The sequence below is a fragment of the Myodes glareolus genome, chromosome 19, assembly GCF_982192425.1.
Source record: "Myodes glareolus chromosome 19, mMyoGla1.1, whole genome shotgun sequence".
NCBI lineage: Eukaryota > Metazoa > Chordata > Mammalia > Rodentia > Cricetidae > Myodes > Myodes glareolus.
Window position 1 is genome coordinate 60,902,447 of NC_142044.1, and position 16,382 is coordinate 60,918,828.

Here is a 16,382-nt window from a genome sequence, read left to right on the forward strand (position 1 = left end):
GGAAAATGCCCCTGTCCTTTGACAAATATTTACACACTAGGATGCCAGAGCAGTGAGCCACTGCCCAACAGCAAGGAACACTGCCAGGAACACAGCCGAGCATGGTCTAGAGCAGAGAAAGGGCCTACAGATAGAGATGCAGAGGTGGCTCCAGGGAAACTGCACTAAGAGCTCTGAGGTGATGGGGGCCAACTCTGAAGACACTGCTCTGCCTGTAGCTCTGACCACTGTGTATCAGGACCCTGAGGAAGCAGAGGACTTAGGTTGTGGCTAATTCTGTGTCCTGAAGCTAACTGGTTCTTACTTGTTTGAATAATGAAAAGGAATCAAGGTACAATCAAGGTACAGATGGTATGCTTTCAAATCTAGGTATTCGATTAAACTGCCAGAAAATAATGGTCCTAAATAATGTATCTCTGTTTATGAAAACATCCACTAATATAGGCATACCTGCCCAGCAAGCACAGATTTCTAGATAATAAATTACAATCTCCATTAAGAGAAAATTAACCAAAAGGAATGGGTAAGTTTCCTTTCAGAGAATTAGGCAGAATCTATACATACAACTATTATAAACATATATTGTAGTTATATATGTACTATACCCAAAGCTACAATATGCAGGCAGATAACCAGGCAGTCACTGATTGTCAAACCTTTTTGCAGGGGTTGGTAGGTTACATACTTTATCAGACAATAAGCACTAAGGAAAAAGGTAAAAGAACACGGGCAGAGAGATAAGGAGAGCCAAGCACACAAAGCCATGCAAGTATTTCTCTCCTAGTTCCCTACCAGAGCTATCACTTCTGCTAGCGTTAGCTTGAATTTTTTTTTTTTTAAAAAAGGTGGAGGTTGACACTTTACACGTAAGTATCCTATTTTTCAGAGGGAAAAAGTTCTAAAAACTAAACATGTTTCTAAATAGGGTTTTTCTCACTCCCTGAAAGAACTAACTATAAAGCTAGATTGATGAGAACAGAGAATCCTTTCTTCATTGCTTGGGTATTGACTCCATCCAAAGCTTTTTTTAATGGGGAAGGAAATGGTTTCTTCCCACTAGTGTCAATAGTTAATTAGCTCTGTGGAATGATCTGGGTTCCGTTTCATTTTCCCTATATCCTAGCAGAGGGAGTTTGGTGGCCTCAACATTCCCTCCTATTAGCTGAGAATTTGCAATCTGATATCTAAGCTGAGTTTAGATACAACTCTCTCTCCTCAAGTGAGGAAAACTACCATATTCAGCCAAGACACAATCATACTCAAAATAAGACACACAAAGAATCCTACAAGTCATTCCACAGTGGGGGACTGGGGATAAAGGGGAAAGAAATGAGAGAAGGGATCATAGTGTTCAAGATGAAAGAGAAACAGAGATGCCACAATGTCTGCCCCTGTTTTATGAAAACAAAGGTCCCTCCCATCTCCACTGGAAGAGTTCTCTCTGACACAAGAGTCTCTTAGCCCAGCAAGTCTTGATCCCCTTTAAAATAAGGGGCTAAAGTATGCCAGTCCTGTGTCTAACTGCTTGTCCTGCCACTAAAGCACATCTAAAAGCCACTGCTAGGCTTGTTAGTCCACTTGCCCCCCTTCTCCTACTGTCTGAAGAGCCTTTGCTGGGGGCCTGCTTGTCTACGCAGCCTTCTTTGAGGTTAGGGAACTGTCTGCAGTGCCTTTGTTCCTTTTCTATTTGATGCGCTGCCAGCCTGACACTGCAAAGAGGCTCCTCTTTAAAGGAAAATTTTAGTTCTTTCTTTTTTAAATTAAAAAACTATTTATTTTATGTATATGAGTGTTTTGCCTGAATATATGTTGTGTATCACTTGTATGTGAATCCCCTGGAACTGGAGTTACTGATGGCTGTAAACTGTCATGTGGGTGCTGGGAAGTGAACCTGGGTCTTCGGCAAGAGCTTCCACTGAGTAATCTCTCCAGCTCCAGAAAAATCCTACATGGTTTCCTAATGAATACTGGGCAGAGAGATAAGAGTTTTTCCCTTGAATGTTGACAAGATGACATAAATGATCATTGGTATTTGTATCTTTTTTTTCTTGCCCAACAAACGAGACAAATCTAGAAGTAAAATATTCGCTAGCAGTTAAAGTCTTGATGTTTAACTCTTTCACGGTTACTCTGAACCCCACTGCTTAGCTCAGGAAGCAATAGGCATGGTAATACTCCCAAGCAGACACTGAGACAAGAGGATAACAAAATAGCAGCACTAGACTGTTATGGTTCAGAGATTGCCCAAACAAGATCTAGACTAAAATAGAAAACACCACTTCCCTACTGTACAGGACTTTGTCTCCTCATGTGTACATTCAAGAACAAATGATCAGAATTACTGTATAGTTTTAAAGGAGGACAGGCAGGCAACACCTACATTTATGGAAATCAATTACTACTTTCCAAATGTTACTCTTTTGGCCCTTTAAGGGGCAAACCACGCCCACTCCTGGCAACCCCTGACCTCTCCCCACCATCTTGGATCAACTCTGACCCCTCTTGGCGCATCTCTCTCTCTCTCTCTCTCTCTCTCTCTCTCTCTCTCTCTCTCTCTCCCTTCTCTGTCTCTCTCCTCTTCTTCTCTCTTTCTCTCTCCTCTAGGTAATAAATATCCAATTCCATTCTGTAAGATGTGTCTGCTCATGTGCCTTCTACCTGCCGCCTGCGCCTGCTCACATCCGCTCGCTGCATGGTGGGACCAGCCGCCCCGCCGCAAGCAGCTCTCCTGGGACCGCAGCGAGCAGCTTGGGACCCACTGGGCTCGCGGCTGCTATGTGGGGGATCTTCCATTATTTTTTAAAGTATAAAACCAAATGACCTTGCATAAGATCTAAGTTTATCAGATCTAGTTTGGGGAACGTTCCAGAGGCCAGCCATAAGGACAGGAAAAAGAAGCCTGTGTGTGGTCCTAGAAACAATTTTACTCTGATGGCTTCATTCTCACGGATGCATCAATGTGGCAGGTCTATCACATTCACCTATTTAATTATCTTCATCTCTTTGTTTCTTTCATTTTAACATAGGTTATTCCTTCCCTATAAACAAACTTACTGTCAGGTTTAAGTTTTGTGGGCTATTTCCTCTCTACTAGTAATTTCCGGAAGAGAATTATCAACTGTGACCACTATGACTGCCCTCCCTTTCCATCATGCATGTGTGTGGGTGGGGGGGGGGTGAGGCTAAAACCTAGGGCCTTGTGCAGGTAGGCAGGAGCTCTATCACTGAGTAAATATGATGCCTGGACTTCCACTAAATACTGTGTTCTACAAGTTAGAACTCTTGACTAAAAAGCATGAGCTCCACCTCTAGCTCTCAATTCTAGAAAAACCCACTGAGCATGGAACTTCCTTATCGCCTGACTGCTTCACTTTCCTACAACCAACCAAACAGGAATACTGTCTCTACATGAAGGCTACTGCAATGCTGAAAACCTGAAAGGCTTTTCTCTTCAAAGACAAGGCTTACAAATGGCAGCCCTGCTGGGTAGCAGCCTGTGTACTTGTGAACTTGTGAACTCTACCTCAGTTTCTCCCTTTTCTCGCATTTGCTGTGAGATTTCCCCAAGACTTTTCCTTCCCAGGTGAAGTTACAAATGCCACATTTCAATATTTTAGTATTATTTTACTTTAGAAACAACTGGTTAATAATTGGTGTGAGTTTGCAAAGTAGACTTGTGCCCCCAAAAGGGGTACATATATTTTCTTGCTAGTTTCCAGTTCACCATGTAAATTAGTTATTAGCAATGATTTAGAGACTAGGCTCTTGGAGGACAAATGAAAGCAGGAAATGTACCAGTTAAGCGGTTTCTTCACTCAGTCTCTGCTTATTCTATCAGCTATGTAGGGAGAGAAGAGTGTTGGAGTCTTTGGAGCAAGTACAGCTTTGTTTTCTCCTACTGCTCTTGGTTCTACCAGTTTTGCTTCCCGTGTTCTGAAAGTTACTGAATGTGTAAGGATTTAGGCTGTGAAGCGGTCTCTACTGTGAGATCACTACCACTGCTAACAGTCCCCAACTCTAAAACAAGCTTCATATACTTTAACAGCCATTTGATTTCTTTAATTAATATTTGCATGGTATAATTTTCCCATCCCTTAATTTGTAAACCTATCCGTACCCTTACATTCAAAACAGGATCTTGTATAGTTGGTGTGTGGCTCACTACAGAGCGCATAGCTAACACACACAGGTCTTGGGTTCAATTCCTAGGCGTGCAGGAAAGGATGCTTCTTACAGACAACTTTCTTTTACCCAGTCTAACAATCTCTACTTTCGAACTCAATGCTTTTTTTAAAATTTTTTTCATTCACACTTGTTTAATATGATAGCAACTATCCAAGGTTAATTTCCTGAGTTATGACTATTACAAACTAAGATGCAAAATTTACAGCCTACTTCAAAGAGGAAGTAAAATAACTCATTAGTATTTTTAAACCAAAAATGACATATTTTGGATATAACTAGCTTAAATTAAACATTCATTTTATTTAGTTTTTTTCTCTTTTCTTCTAGTGCTAGAGGTCAAAGCCACAGCCACATGCATGCAAAGCAAGCATTCTACCAACTGAACTACATCCCAGCCCCTCTTCTAAAATGATACTGTATTTCTACCAGATAGGGTAGATTTGATTTGACACTGATATGGCTGAGTTAAACCCATTACCACACTCATTTCTATGTTTGTATGGTTTCTTCTTTTCTATCTTTTCTTCCTTTGGGTTTTTAGTTGTACTTTAGCTGGGCTATTACTTACAAGTATATCTCTGTTCTTGTCATTGCTCTGGGATTTGAACTTCGTAGGTTTTTTAATGATATCAGTCTATGTTCATAACATTATACTACTACATATAGAAGGGAGAATCTGACAGTAGTTAGCATGAACTCCATTTTGTTTTCTCCTTTATGCTACAATTAACAAACATCTATTTCTCACATAAGCTCCACTAAAACAATATGTTGTTCAGTTTGGTTTTAATCAGTGTTCTTTTAGAGATGAAAACATCCTAATCTCTTTACTCGTTTGCAGACTGATTTTCATTTGATGATCTTGTGCCTGAGGAACATGGAACATTTCTTCAGCACCTGTCTGCCAGCAGTGGATTCTTTCAGCACTATGCCAGAAGCAGAGCTTTCAGCGGGCTAGACAGCTAACTTCCTGGGTAAAAGTGCTCGTTGTCAAACCTGACATCCTGGGTTCAATCCCTGGGACCCACAAGGTGGAAGGAGAGAACCAATTCCCACCAGTTATGCTCTGACTTCACACACACTCTGGTGTGCACACATTACAAGGAATAAAAGTAAAAGAGCAAAGCTTACTTTGAAAGGATATCTATTGGTTATAGCATTTATGACAATATTTGTTTTTCTTCTTTAGTATTTCAAATGTTTTCTGGCATGTGTGGTTCCTAACAAATTATTCTTTGTCCTTCTGCACTTAATGTACCTCCTTTTTTTTTTTTTTTTGGCTAGAATTATACATTTTAGCATGACATTTCTTCTACTTTGGATATGTTTAATTTCAAAGATATCAGTTCCTAGGCTTCAAGTTTGGACATTTTCCATCACTAATTTCTTAAACAGATTTTTAGATATTGCTAATGCCTTTACTTCTCATTCTAGGATTCCAACTGCAAAGTCAGGCTGCATGATAACATCCCAGAACTCACTGATGGTCTTGCCATCTTTCTTTTTCCATGCTTCACCTTGGGTATCTATTGCTGTATCTCCACAACCATGTTTTTATAAACTATAGAGCATACCCCCTTTATTTCACTTCTCTCAGGGACCACTGCTGTATACATTTATGCAATGTATAGAAATTGGTTTTTGGTTTTTTAGAATACTAGGTAAGTTGAAAGGGTAAATCTTTCCCCTTTTACAATATCCCGAGCAGAAGCAAAATCAGTTTTATCTGTACAAATACCTAAACAAGTATTTTAAAATTTATTTAATGATCTATAAAACAATGCTCAAGGGGCTGGAGAACTGGTTCAGCAGCAAGAACACTGGCTGTTCTTCCAGAAGATCTGGGTTTAATTCTCAGCACCTACAGAGTGGCTCTCAAGAGTCTCTAACTTCAGTCTCAGAGAATTCAGCATGCTCTTCTGGTCTCTGTGTGCACTACACATGTGTAATGCGTAAACATCCATGAAGGCAAAACACCTATACACATAAATAATAAAATAAAAACTTCTTATAATTCAAAAAACAAAACCAAACAATGCTCAGGTCTTCAAAGAAGAAAAAAACACCTAGACTAAAAGGGTTCTCTTATCAGAGTGATTAACACAGAATTAAAGTTGAATGATTTTAGAAGCCATGGAACTCTAGGGATTAGTAACTGCTGGTACTGAATCCACTTGAGAATATGTGTTTCTTCATGTTTACTTTTATCTACTTCTGCACACATGTTTTCTCTTTCATCTCTTTAGACATTATTAATGACTGATTTCCTGATGCAGTATAGAAATTTTCATCTTCAGTATCAATTTTATCTGTCTTTTTTTTATAGTGTCTGATTTTTACAGGATAGTCAGTTCCTATAATCTATTTTTGAGAAGTTTGGTTTTCTCATGTGGCAGTAAAAATCTCAAATTAGTTCTTTGAAGATATATAGAATCTAGTAAGTTCATTTATGAAAATAAAATTGAAAGTCTATTGAACAAACAGGCATGAAGGCCTGTTTTTCTTTTTAAAGAGAACAGGGTCCAGGAGTGGTGATTCATGCCTTTAATCCTAGCACCGTGGAGGCAAGGACAGATGGATCTCTGTGAGTTCAAGGCTAGTCTGGTCAACATAGTTCCAGAATAGTCAGGGCTATGTAGAGAGACCCTGTCTCATTGTGGGGGGTGGGGGGGAGAGGCGATTAGATAAAATGCAGCCCAAAGGCTGTATGTATGTATGTACCCAAAACAGGATTTTGGGATTCTATTTATTTTATTATTACACATATTTATTTATATGGATGCATGGACCATATTTATACAATTATAGACAGGGGGAGTGGTGGACGGGAAGATGTCGGAGGACAATTTGTGGGAGTTGGTTCTCGCCTACTATTGGGTCTTAAGTCACCAGCCTTGGTAGCAAACGTTTTTGGCCATCTTGTTGGCCCTGGATTTTCTTTTCTTCCCATCCTTCTTTTCTTTTGGAGAACTGAGAATTTTATCTTTTTTAAAAACTAAATCTGATTCCTTTCACTTCCTAGCTTTTATATTACTTTGCCAATGGTAAAAATAATTTATGAGCTACCTTATTTTGCAGAGACTTTTAATATATTCTATAATATTGACAGGACACACAAAACAAAAATGGTTATTTACAAGAGTATCTATATTTGAGGGAAGAATAGAATTGAAAAAATATGAGCTACTTGCAAAATACTAAATATTCATAATTGAAAAAGAAAAGTATCTGTAAAATAGACATCAGGATTTAGGTGTATCTAATAGTGCATCAGAATGCTGGGTATCTAATAGTGCATCAGAATGCTGGGTATCTAACAGTGCATCAGAATGCTGGGTATCTAACAGTGCATCAGAATGCTGGGTATCTAACAGTGCATCAGAATGCTGGGTATCTAACAGTGCATCAGAATGCTGGGTATCTAACAGTGCATCAGAATGCTGGGTATCTAACAGTGCATCAGAATGCTGGGTATCTAACAGTGCATCAGAATGCTGGGTATCTAACAGTGCATCAGAATGCTGGGTATCTAACAGTGCATCAGAATGCTGGGTATCTAACAGTGCATCAGAATGCTGGGTATCTAACAGTGCATCAGAATGCTGGGTATCTAACAGTGCATCAGAATGCTGGGTATCTAACAGTGCATCAGAATGCTGGGTATCTAACAGTGCATCAGAATGCTGGGTATCTAACAGTGCATCAGAATGCTGGGTATCTAACAGTGCATCAGAATGCTGGGTATCTAACAGTGCATCAGAATGCTGGGTATCTAACAGTGCATCAGAATGCTGGGTATCTAACAGTGCATCAGAATGCTGGGTATCTAACAGTGCATCAGAATGCTGGGTATCTAACAGTGCATCAGAATGCTGGGTATCTAACAGTGCATCAGAATGCTGGGTATCTAACAGTGCATCAGAATGCTGGGTATCTAACAGTGCATCAGAATGCTGGCTGTTTAAGCCTAAGAAATTCAATTCTTTTAAACTGGTTTTATCTTTACACCTGTTCTGAGAGCTAATTCTCTGAACTCAAAAGGAAAGCACTACTGCAAACATTGCAGGCATGTGTGGTAGGGCTGCAGTGGAGAAGGACTCTCTCCTCCCCCAAATCGATTCTAAAGCACGTAATTCCCAGCTTCTCATAGGTCTGGGAAATGGAAACTATCCTGATGAATGCTGCCTCTGTAAGGAATTTCTGAGCTTAAGGCCACAGTGAAGGACAAGAATTCAGCTTATATCCTACTCACTGCTGCCCCCTAGGTTTGGCATAATTTATAATAAACAGGCTAAAATCCTTTAGGAATAATTGACATTCTTTTCCAGCAGTGACAGGAAAAAGAAAATGGTGATTACAAACCAATAACAATTTATAAGAGAACACTTTTGATTATTACTGAATTTTGTTCTCCTTGTTAGTTTAGTGAGCTCTTCTCCACTATAAATCTAATATCTGAAGAGTCAAAAGATATTTCTGATAGAGACATCAAACCATATGTTTCTTACTATTGCTAGTCAAAAAAATGTACTCAAAGAGTGGCAAGTCTCTGAAATTTTTATCTCATAAACTAACCATTGTCACAGACAATGGAGTAGTTCAGCTGACCCCAAGGGAATTAACATCTTGGGCGTGATGCATGGTCTGAAGTTCTACACATCTTATTCCATAACAGATCCAATTCAAGACTCTGAGGCAGTGATCTACAATGAACACCAGGGCCTGGGTGGAGCTCCACCCTGCTATTTACTATAACATCTATGACCTTGGGAGTTTCTTAATTGTCCCATGCTTTGTCTTTTACATGCTCAACTTGTTATATGTACACAATAATAAATAAAAAGTAGGAATAAATCCTTCTAAAGTGAAACAAGGTTTCAAAAGTTTAGGATGAAGACAAATTAATTTAAAGACCATGTCATAATTAATATATTTAATTGGAATTGGAAGGCAAAGTCATTCCCCCTCTTGGTATATACCAACTACATAAAAATAATTTATTTTTTTTCAATATCGGCTTTAAAAACGTCATGACAAATGAAGGCTACCCCAGAAAGCTTACCATATACAACGTAAGTAACCTAAAGCCAGATGAGGAAAAGGAAATGAACCTGGTTTCTGCCTAGAATTCCCAAAGTAGTCCCTCATGCTGCAATAAGGTCAGACATTAAATATTTGCTCAGAAATATAAACTGCAGAGCAGGTGCCTTGAGCAGAGTGAGAATACTCCTGTGTGATGGCCTGTCCTTCAGCATCTACAGGAACAGATGGAATCAGGAGCACTAAGCACACAGAAGCATGGAGCTTGTTAAAAGGCTTCGCTTCTCTGCACCACATTCGTGATGCAGATGTACTGAGAGCCTGGGAGAGGGTTTCAGATGCAGATCATCTAAGAACCACATTTTGAGAAACAGTGAGATAATGCTTTCAGTTTTCATTTAGTATTTACTTACTATTTGCATATAGAGTAAGTGCAAGATTACCTCATCATTGAGCCAGTTTAGATGGTTTAGAGTTTGAATATCTTTGCGTGTAATGGTCAAGCGGAACGCTTCACTGAGGACTTCATCCTGGTTACCATTACGAAATACATTCTTTATTTCTTTCTCCATTTCCTAAAACAAAAGGTGGAACACAATGGTTTGGCTTCTCCCCAGTCTCCAGACTGTACTGACCACAGCCAATACTTCCGAGTTTACTGTTGTCGGTCTGCATCTAACGCTGTCTTCCTCATTACTCCCTCCCCCTATTCTTAGTCCTTTCTTTCTCACACAATATTCAGATCCTTGTTTCATATCAGTTCCTGAAGACTGAAACAAACTTTGCTCAAACTTTCCAACTCTTTAAAGGGCTTCTTTGTGTTTTATATTTCTGGTTCAAATGGTTTCCCAAGACAGAAGCTTACACAAAAGGCACCATGGAGTAAAGGTAGCATCTTTTAGTTAAATTAGATGCACTTTTCACAAACAGTATTTTGTTTAACTTTTAAAGATAAAATATGGAATTTAATACAACTGTAAGAAGTATGTGAAGAAGAGAACTAACTGGTCAGTTATCCTCATCAACTCAGACCATGAGACCCAATATGGACAAGTTCAACAGAACCACCATATACGGGCGGCCTATGCATGCTTCAGCATTGCCAGGACATAAATTTCACTTTTTTTCCAATAAGTATGTGATGTTCACTGGTTAAATGCAGTTCTTTTCATCTTAATGGTGCTGAAATCAAACTGAGGACCCAGGCCTTACACATGTGAAGCAAACACTCTACCACCAAGCTGCATCCCAGGTCCAATAATGTTCTGAAAGAGGCGTGAATTAAGGAACATAAGACTTCTAAGTATCTTCAAAAATGTTCACAATGATTATTGCTTAAAAAGCAACATTACAAAAACAATGTATGAAAATATCATAATGAAAACCATTTCTTTGTATGCTAATCAAAAAAACAAGACAAAACAAAAACACAAAAAGAAATAGTATTTCTTAGCTTTTATAACACAATGTGTTATAAAATGATTTCCTATCTGAGCCTGGCGATGCAGCCTGCATATATAAGTGGTGGGCTCATAATATAAATAGAAGTATGGCTTTATGAATAAACCTAGATGTAGGGGACACTGCTGAATTGTTTGGAAGACCCACGCAGCCTTTCTAAGCAAAGGGCAGCTGTAGATTATTTTTTCGACACAGCATTTAACTGTGTAGCTCTGGCTGGCCTGGAACATCTACATAAACCAGGCTGGCCTCAAATGCAGAAATTCATATGCCTCTGCTTCTGGTATGCTGGGATTAAAGGGGTGCGCCACAGCATCCTGCTCTACTGAAGGAATTTTCTTTTTTTTTTCTTTTCCCTTTCTTTCTTTCTTTCTTTCTTTCTTTCTTTCTTTCTTTCTTTCTTTCTTTCTTTTTTTTGAAACAGGGGTTTCTCGTGTAACAGCTCTAGTTGTCCTGGAACTTGCTTTGTAGACCAGTATGTACTTTACCTCTGTAATTTCAGGAAATTCGTTTTCACTATCAGTTAGCTCATGACTTTTTTTCCCCGTTTCCTGGGCAACTGTGACAGGAATCTCCTTTTCAAGAGGTACACGAAGGTGTAGTTCTATGGAATCAAGTACTGCATGTTCCTGCTCCTGCAATCTCTGGAAAGAGAACTTTAGAATAAGTGGGACAAAGAAATCTACCACTTGACTTATGTGAGGTGAGTCAGTCTGCACATCAGCCATTTACAGTAAATGCTTAGCTACTACATGAGTGTAGAGTCATCACTCAAGCACAGCTAACCTCGCTGACAGCCCCAGCCTGGATATGCTACTTACTTTATTATCTTACAGGAAAAAAAAAAGAGATTACATTTACATATGAGTGCTTTGCCTGCAAAGTGTACCAAGTAGGTGCCTGACTTCTGAAGAGGCCAGAAGAGGGGGCTGGAACCCCTGCAGCTGAAGCTCCTGATGGTTGTAAGCTGCCATGTGGGTGCTGGGAACAGAAGCTGAGTCCCTTGTGAAAGACTCTAAATGCATTTCTGAGGCCTCTCAGCTCTACAGACATTTTCTGAAGCCTTTTAGCATTTGGAAACGGGACAGCCACCCTCCCCCCCACATGCTGGACTGCTCATCCTCCTGTGTCCTTGTGAATAATCTTCAAACATAATTCCATTCTGGGAATTAAGGTAAAGACAACCCACAGATGTTGACTCAGTTCCTGATGTTTGATTTAGTCACTAGAACAAGGTCAGGAAGGCCACAGATGCTCTCCCTTATCTCACCTGACCACGCAGCTATTCTCCTGCCCTGGAATAGACCAATCACTGCTAGTGACCTTTTAAATAAGCCAATCCAGTAAGTTGAAAAACAATCTTCAGGTTCCCCCACTTGTGTCTGCAGCTTTTCGCTTTAAAAGATGGGCTGTAACAGCTATTGGATGTCCTTCATATCCCGAACCTGAAGGGCCCTGTCATGACAGAATAAAAATCCTCTTGCTTTTGCATCAATTGTGGTTGTGTGAGTGGTGTCTGGAGCAACTCCTCCCTGATGTTTCTACTTCTAGTCTAACACTTGTAAGAGCAACAGGTGCTCTCGATCGCTGAGCCACCGGTGCAGTCCTTACTTTAATCTTAACACTTCTTGTTTCTTACCTGGTTTTGAAGCTGCAGTGCAAGTGCTTTCTGTTCTTCAATCTGGCGCAATCTTTCCCGGGCTCGAGAATCATAAACACTAGTTCTAGAGAATGGAGAGCAGCAAAGTCAGACCAGTGTCTCTGCCCCACCACATCTCTGCAACACGCTGCAGGTGCCCAGCGTTAAATAGAGCTCACAATACAGACTCTACTCAAACCTCATCACATGGACATTTTAAGACATAGTAAAACAACATTGTCATTTAAATTATTCTACCATGTTTACTGGAGTAATTTAAGTATAATAGGTGTGACTTCTATGGGTAGTTGTAAATAAAGCCTCGTTTCAAAAGTGTGCCTCCTAAGGAGGCTGGTGAAAATAAAGCTTCACTAGAAATCCACAGCAGAACTGGGTCCCAGAGAAAACAGTACACTGTCAAGGCTACAGCTAAATACTATGTATTTAGACTCACAAAGACCAAGGACTGATGAGTACTGAAAAGACTTTGGTACTTGAAGTTAAATGCTTTCAATAATTTCTCAAACTCTGTAAAAACTCAAAAGTTTATCTAATAATAAAATAAAGGCATTTACTTTAGCCAGGTGGTGGTGGTGCATGCTTTTAATCCTAGCACTCGGGAGGCAGAGGCAGGCGGATCTCTGGCCTCTGTTCAAGGCCAGCCTGGTCTACAAGAGCTAGTTCTAGGACAGGCTCCAAAGCTACAGAGAAACCCTGTCTCGAAAAATCAATGGCATTTACTTTTCTTTTTATACATAGCTAACTATGGAATATTTTCTAATTCAATTTAGCTTCAGCAATTGTTACAAAGTTGACAAATATAAAAACAGAAATCTCCTAATTGGGGCTGAAGAGATGGCTCAGTGGTTAAGAATGTCAGAGGACTTGGGTTCAGTTCCCAGTACCCATATGGAGGCTCATAACACTAGTTCCAGAAGACCCTGCCCCACTTCTGGCCTCTGTGGGCACTGTATGCATAAGATGCACACACACAGGTGAAACACTCACACACACATCAAATAAAAATACATAAAATCTGGAAAAAAACAAACTATTGTAACTCTAAGAGAATCTTAAAAACCTAATACCTGAAAAGTACAAATACATATTTTCTTTTTCTAGACAGGGTTACCCAGTATCTCTGGCTGTCCTGGAACTCTTACTGAGTAAAAACAATTAGGATAATTAGTTGTTTGATTTCTTTCTAATGAAAATGAAATGAGAAGAAAAACAGTATCAAAAACAATAACTTACAATTCCTTGATCCACAGCTCTGCCTGGAAGAAAGTAGGACTATAGACGGGGAAAGAAAATAAACAAGAGTTAGAAATTCAAATATTTTCACCAACAAAAGCAATCGTCTCAACAGTTCGTAAAATTACTTTGCAATTATGGAATGAAAGATAGCCAACTGACACAAAGTAACTACCTGAAATTTAAGAACATGAACACTACACATGTACTAAAGGATGAGCCAGTGCTCAGAGGGGAATGAAGTGCAGCCCAGTACTCTCGTATGAGACATGCATATGGAGAAGGGAATCACTGAGCCAAGGCAGAGACGTGCACAATCAGCTACTCCAAAGATGGCAGGCCTACTCCAGTCTGCAACGCTCTTGCGGGCAGCCCAAAGGAGAAACACTGAGTAGGGTCACAGGAATGCTAACTGTTCCAACAGCTTTTCCCCTCTCAACTGCTTTATCTCTTTGCAAACCCCTAACTAAGGGATCTACGACAGAAACAAATGTTAGAAGAACAAACATCCTTCCAAAGGAATCCTTTGAGGTACATAAAAACAAGTAAATACAGCATCCAAATGAAAGTTAGGAGACCTGATTTCATTTAGTTCTGTGATTCTAAGCAAGTCACTTCACCTCTATGGGCTTCAGCTTCAAGTTGTGTAAAATACAGAGAGGTTAGCGTTCTGTTGGTCCCTAGTCACCCTTAGGCTGTGGCTTGACAATAAAAATACTGCTCTGCCTCATCATTGTCATTACGATTAATGAGAGCTGAATACCTGTGGCACAATGAACACCTGATATAACAACCAAGTCAGAAATCTTCAGTAGCAGTATAGTTTCAGTGTATGACACAAATAAAAAGAATCAACATGAGATGTTTATTACATGATACAAAGATGCAAAAAGAATTACATATGATTTCACATAAACAGGTCATGAATTTGTCTGCACTCCTTGATTGAGAATAGAGATTTTGTCTATTTATAAATTACTGTATCCTCTACAACTCTGGTCCAGAGCAGACCCATGACTGCTGAATAAATGAATAATGGAGGGGCAAGTACTTCTCTTCAATGGACTGAGGGATCTGTTGCCTTAGGAAGAACAATTATAAAGAAAACTGAATTTCTACAGAGATTAAACAGTATTTCTTATATAACCGAGGCAGACAGTAGTAAGAGCTGCAAGCACAGAGTTGTTCTTAGCGCTCTGCATGTAAAACTGCCCTAGCAGTTTTATATACTGTTAAGCCTCATGAAAATCTCCATATTAATTTATCTTCAATATAATATGTAACATGAAATTATATTACTCATATTTTATAAAAAACAAGCAAAACCACCCTGAGGTTCAGAAGGACAAACTGTACTGAAACAACAAGTATTAGCTGTCCAATTCCAAAGAATATACCTGTTCCTCTCATGCTGAGATGTATTTCAGTATGCTAACACATTAAACAGCAAGGAAAACTGAGGACTTGGGCTACTCGAGGGGGCAATTTGGCCTTTCTGGGAAGACCGTTTATTTCGGAAAGACTTACTAAGCATCCACACTTTGAGGCATTACATTTAGTACTGGGGAGTTACAAGCAAAGGCATTAGTAGTAAAGATACAGAGAGGGAGGAGTGTTTAATGTCATCTTGGGACTCAGACACCACCTAGAAAAAATAACATCTGATTCAGATTTTGAAAAGTCAGAATTGGGGGGCTGGAGAGATGGCCCAGAGGTTAAGAGCACTGACTGCTCTTCCAGAGGATCAGGGTTCGATTCCCAGCACCCACATGGCAGCTCACAACTGTCTGTGACTCCAGTTCCACGGGATCCAACACCCTCACACAGACATATGTGAAGGCAAAAACACCAATGTACATAAATAAATAAATTTAAAAAAAAGGTCAGAATTAATCAGTGGTCGAGCAAAGAGAGGGAATCCCAGGCAGAAGAATCAAGAATGTATGAAGTACAGAGGTGTGGAAGCTACATTCTGGGAAAACAGGGCAGACCCTCACCATAGGAAGCTAACTAAAAGGCAGTCGCTGAAACTAAACTAGAAGGCAACCAGCCAAGTCTTGAAAAAGCAGACTTTAACCTAGCCAAGGACATCACTCCATCTGCCTTGTTAAACAGCTCCCACTTCAAGTCATTTCTAGGAGAAATTCCCCATAAAGGGAAGGCACACACAGTAAAGAACCAACGGGAAAATACTCTATCTAATATCAACTTCTCCCAGGAAAGAATACTAGCATCTGTTTACTTTTAGTGAAGGAGCTGTGATTATGGAAGGAAAATGGCTGACCCTTCCCCTCGGTTTACCTGGAAGCTGGAGTTTGAGATTCTTTCACTTTGAGTAAAATCACAGAGTCTGATCCTAAACAAAGAAATACAAGAATGTTTCATCGTTAGTAAAATCCTACCATTTACCACGTCTGATTTCAGTTTAAGCTTCGACACTATGCTATGCTCTATGTCACAAATGTAGCATTAAGCATAGGGCAAAGTGTAAGGATAAAGATGGAGAGAGAGGAACAGTTTCACTTTACTGAGACTAGAAACTAGTATTGGGAGGAGCTTCTCCTCCCAAATAAGGACATCATTAAAAACACAGGCACATCTGTCCACGAGCATTGACCCTCCTCCTCCTGTTTCTAGGGATAAGAACATGCCACAGTTTTAAAAGTCTTGAGTTTTAAGTAAGGTGAGGAGAAGGAGATAGAAAAAAGAGAAGATGAAAGACAAAGGTTGAGTTTATAGAAATAATTTTAAAAGCACAGATTTTATCACTGTGTATTTACATGCCCTTCTGAAGCATTGATTA

General features: G+C 39.6%; 1 protein-coding gene across 7 annotated transcripts in view; it reads right to left on the bottom strand.

Annotated features, from left to right (window-relative positions):
• The window catches only part of Senp1 (SUMO specific peptidase 1), a 66,741-nt gene that overhangs the window by 11,014 nt on the left and 39,345 nt on the right, over positions 1–16,382 (bottom strand). For all 7 annotated transcript variants that reach the window (XM_087899225.1, XM_048444713.3, XM_087899227.1 and 4 more), the window contains 5 exons: positions 15,881–15,935; positions 13,580–13,618; positions 12,326–12,410; positions 11,175–11,330; positions 9,669–9,800 (listed from right to left, as the gene is read on the bottom strand). In XM_087899225.1, the coding sequence (XP_087755351.1) occupies positions 9,669–9,800; positions 11,175–11,330; positions 12,326–12,410; positions 13,580–13,618; positions 15,881–15,935 (467 nt within the window). The remainder of the gene's footprint in view (positions 1–9,668; positions 9,801–11,174; positions 11,331–12,325; positions 12,411–13,579; positions 13,619–15,880; positions 15,936–16,382) is intronic.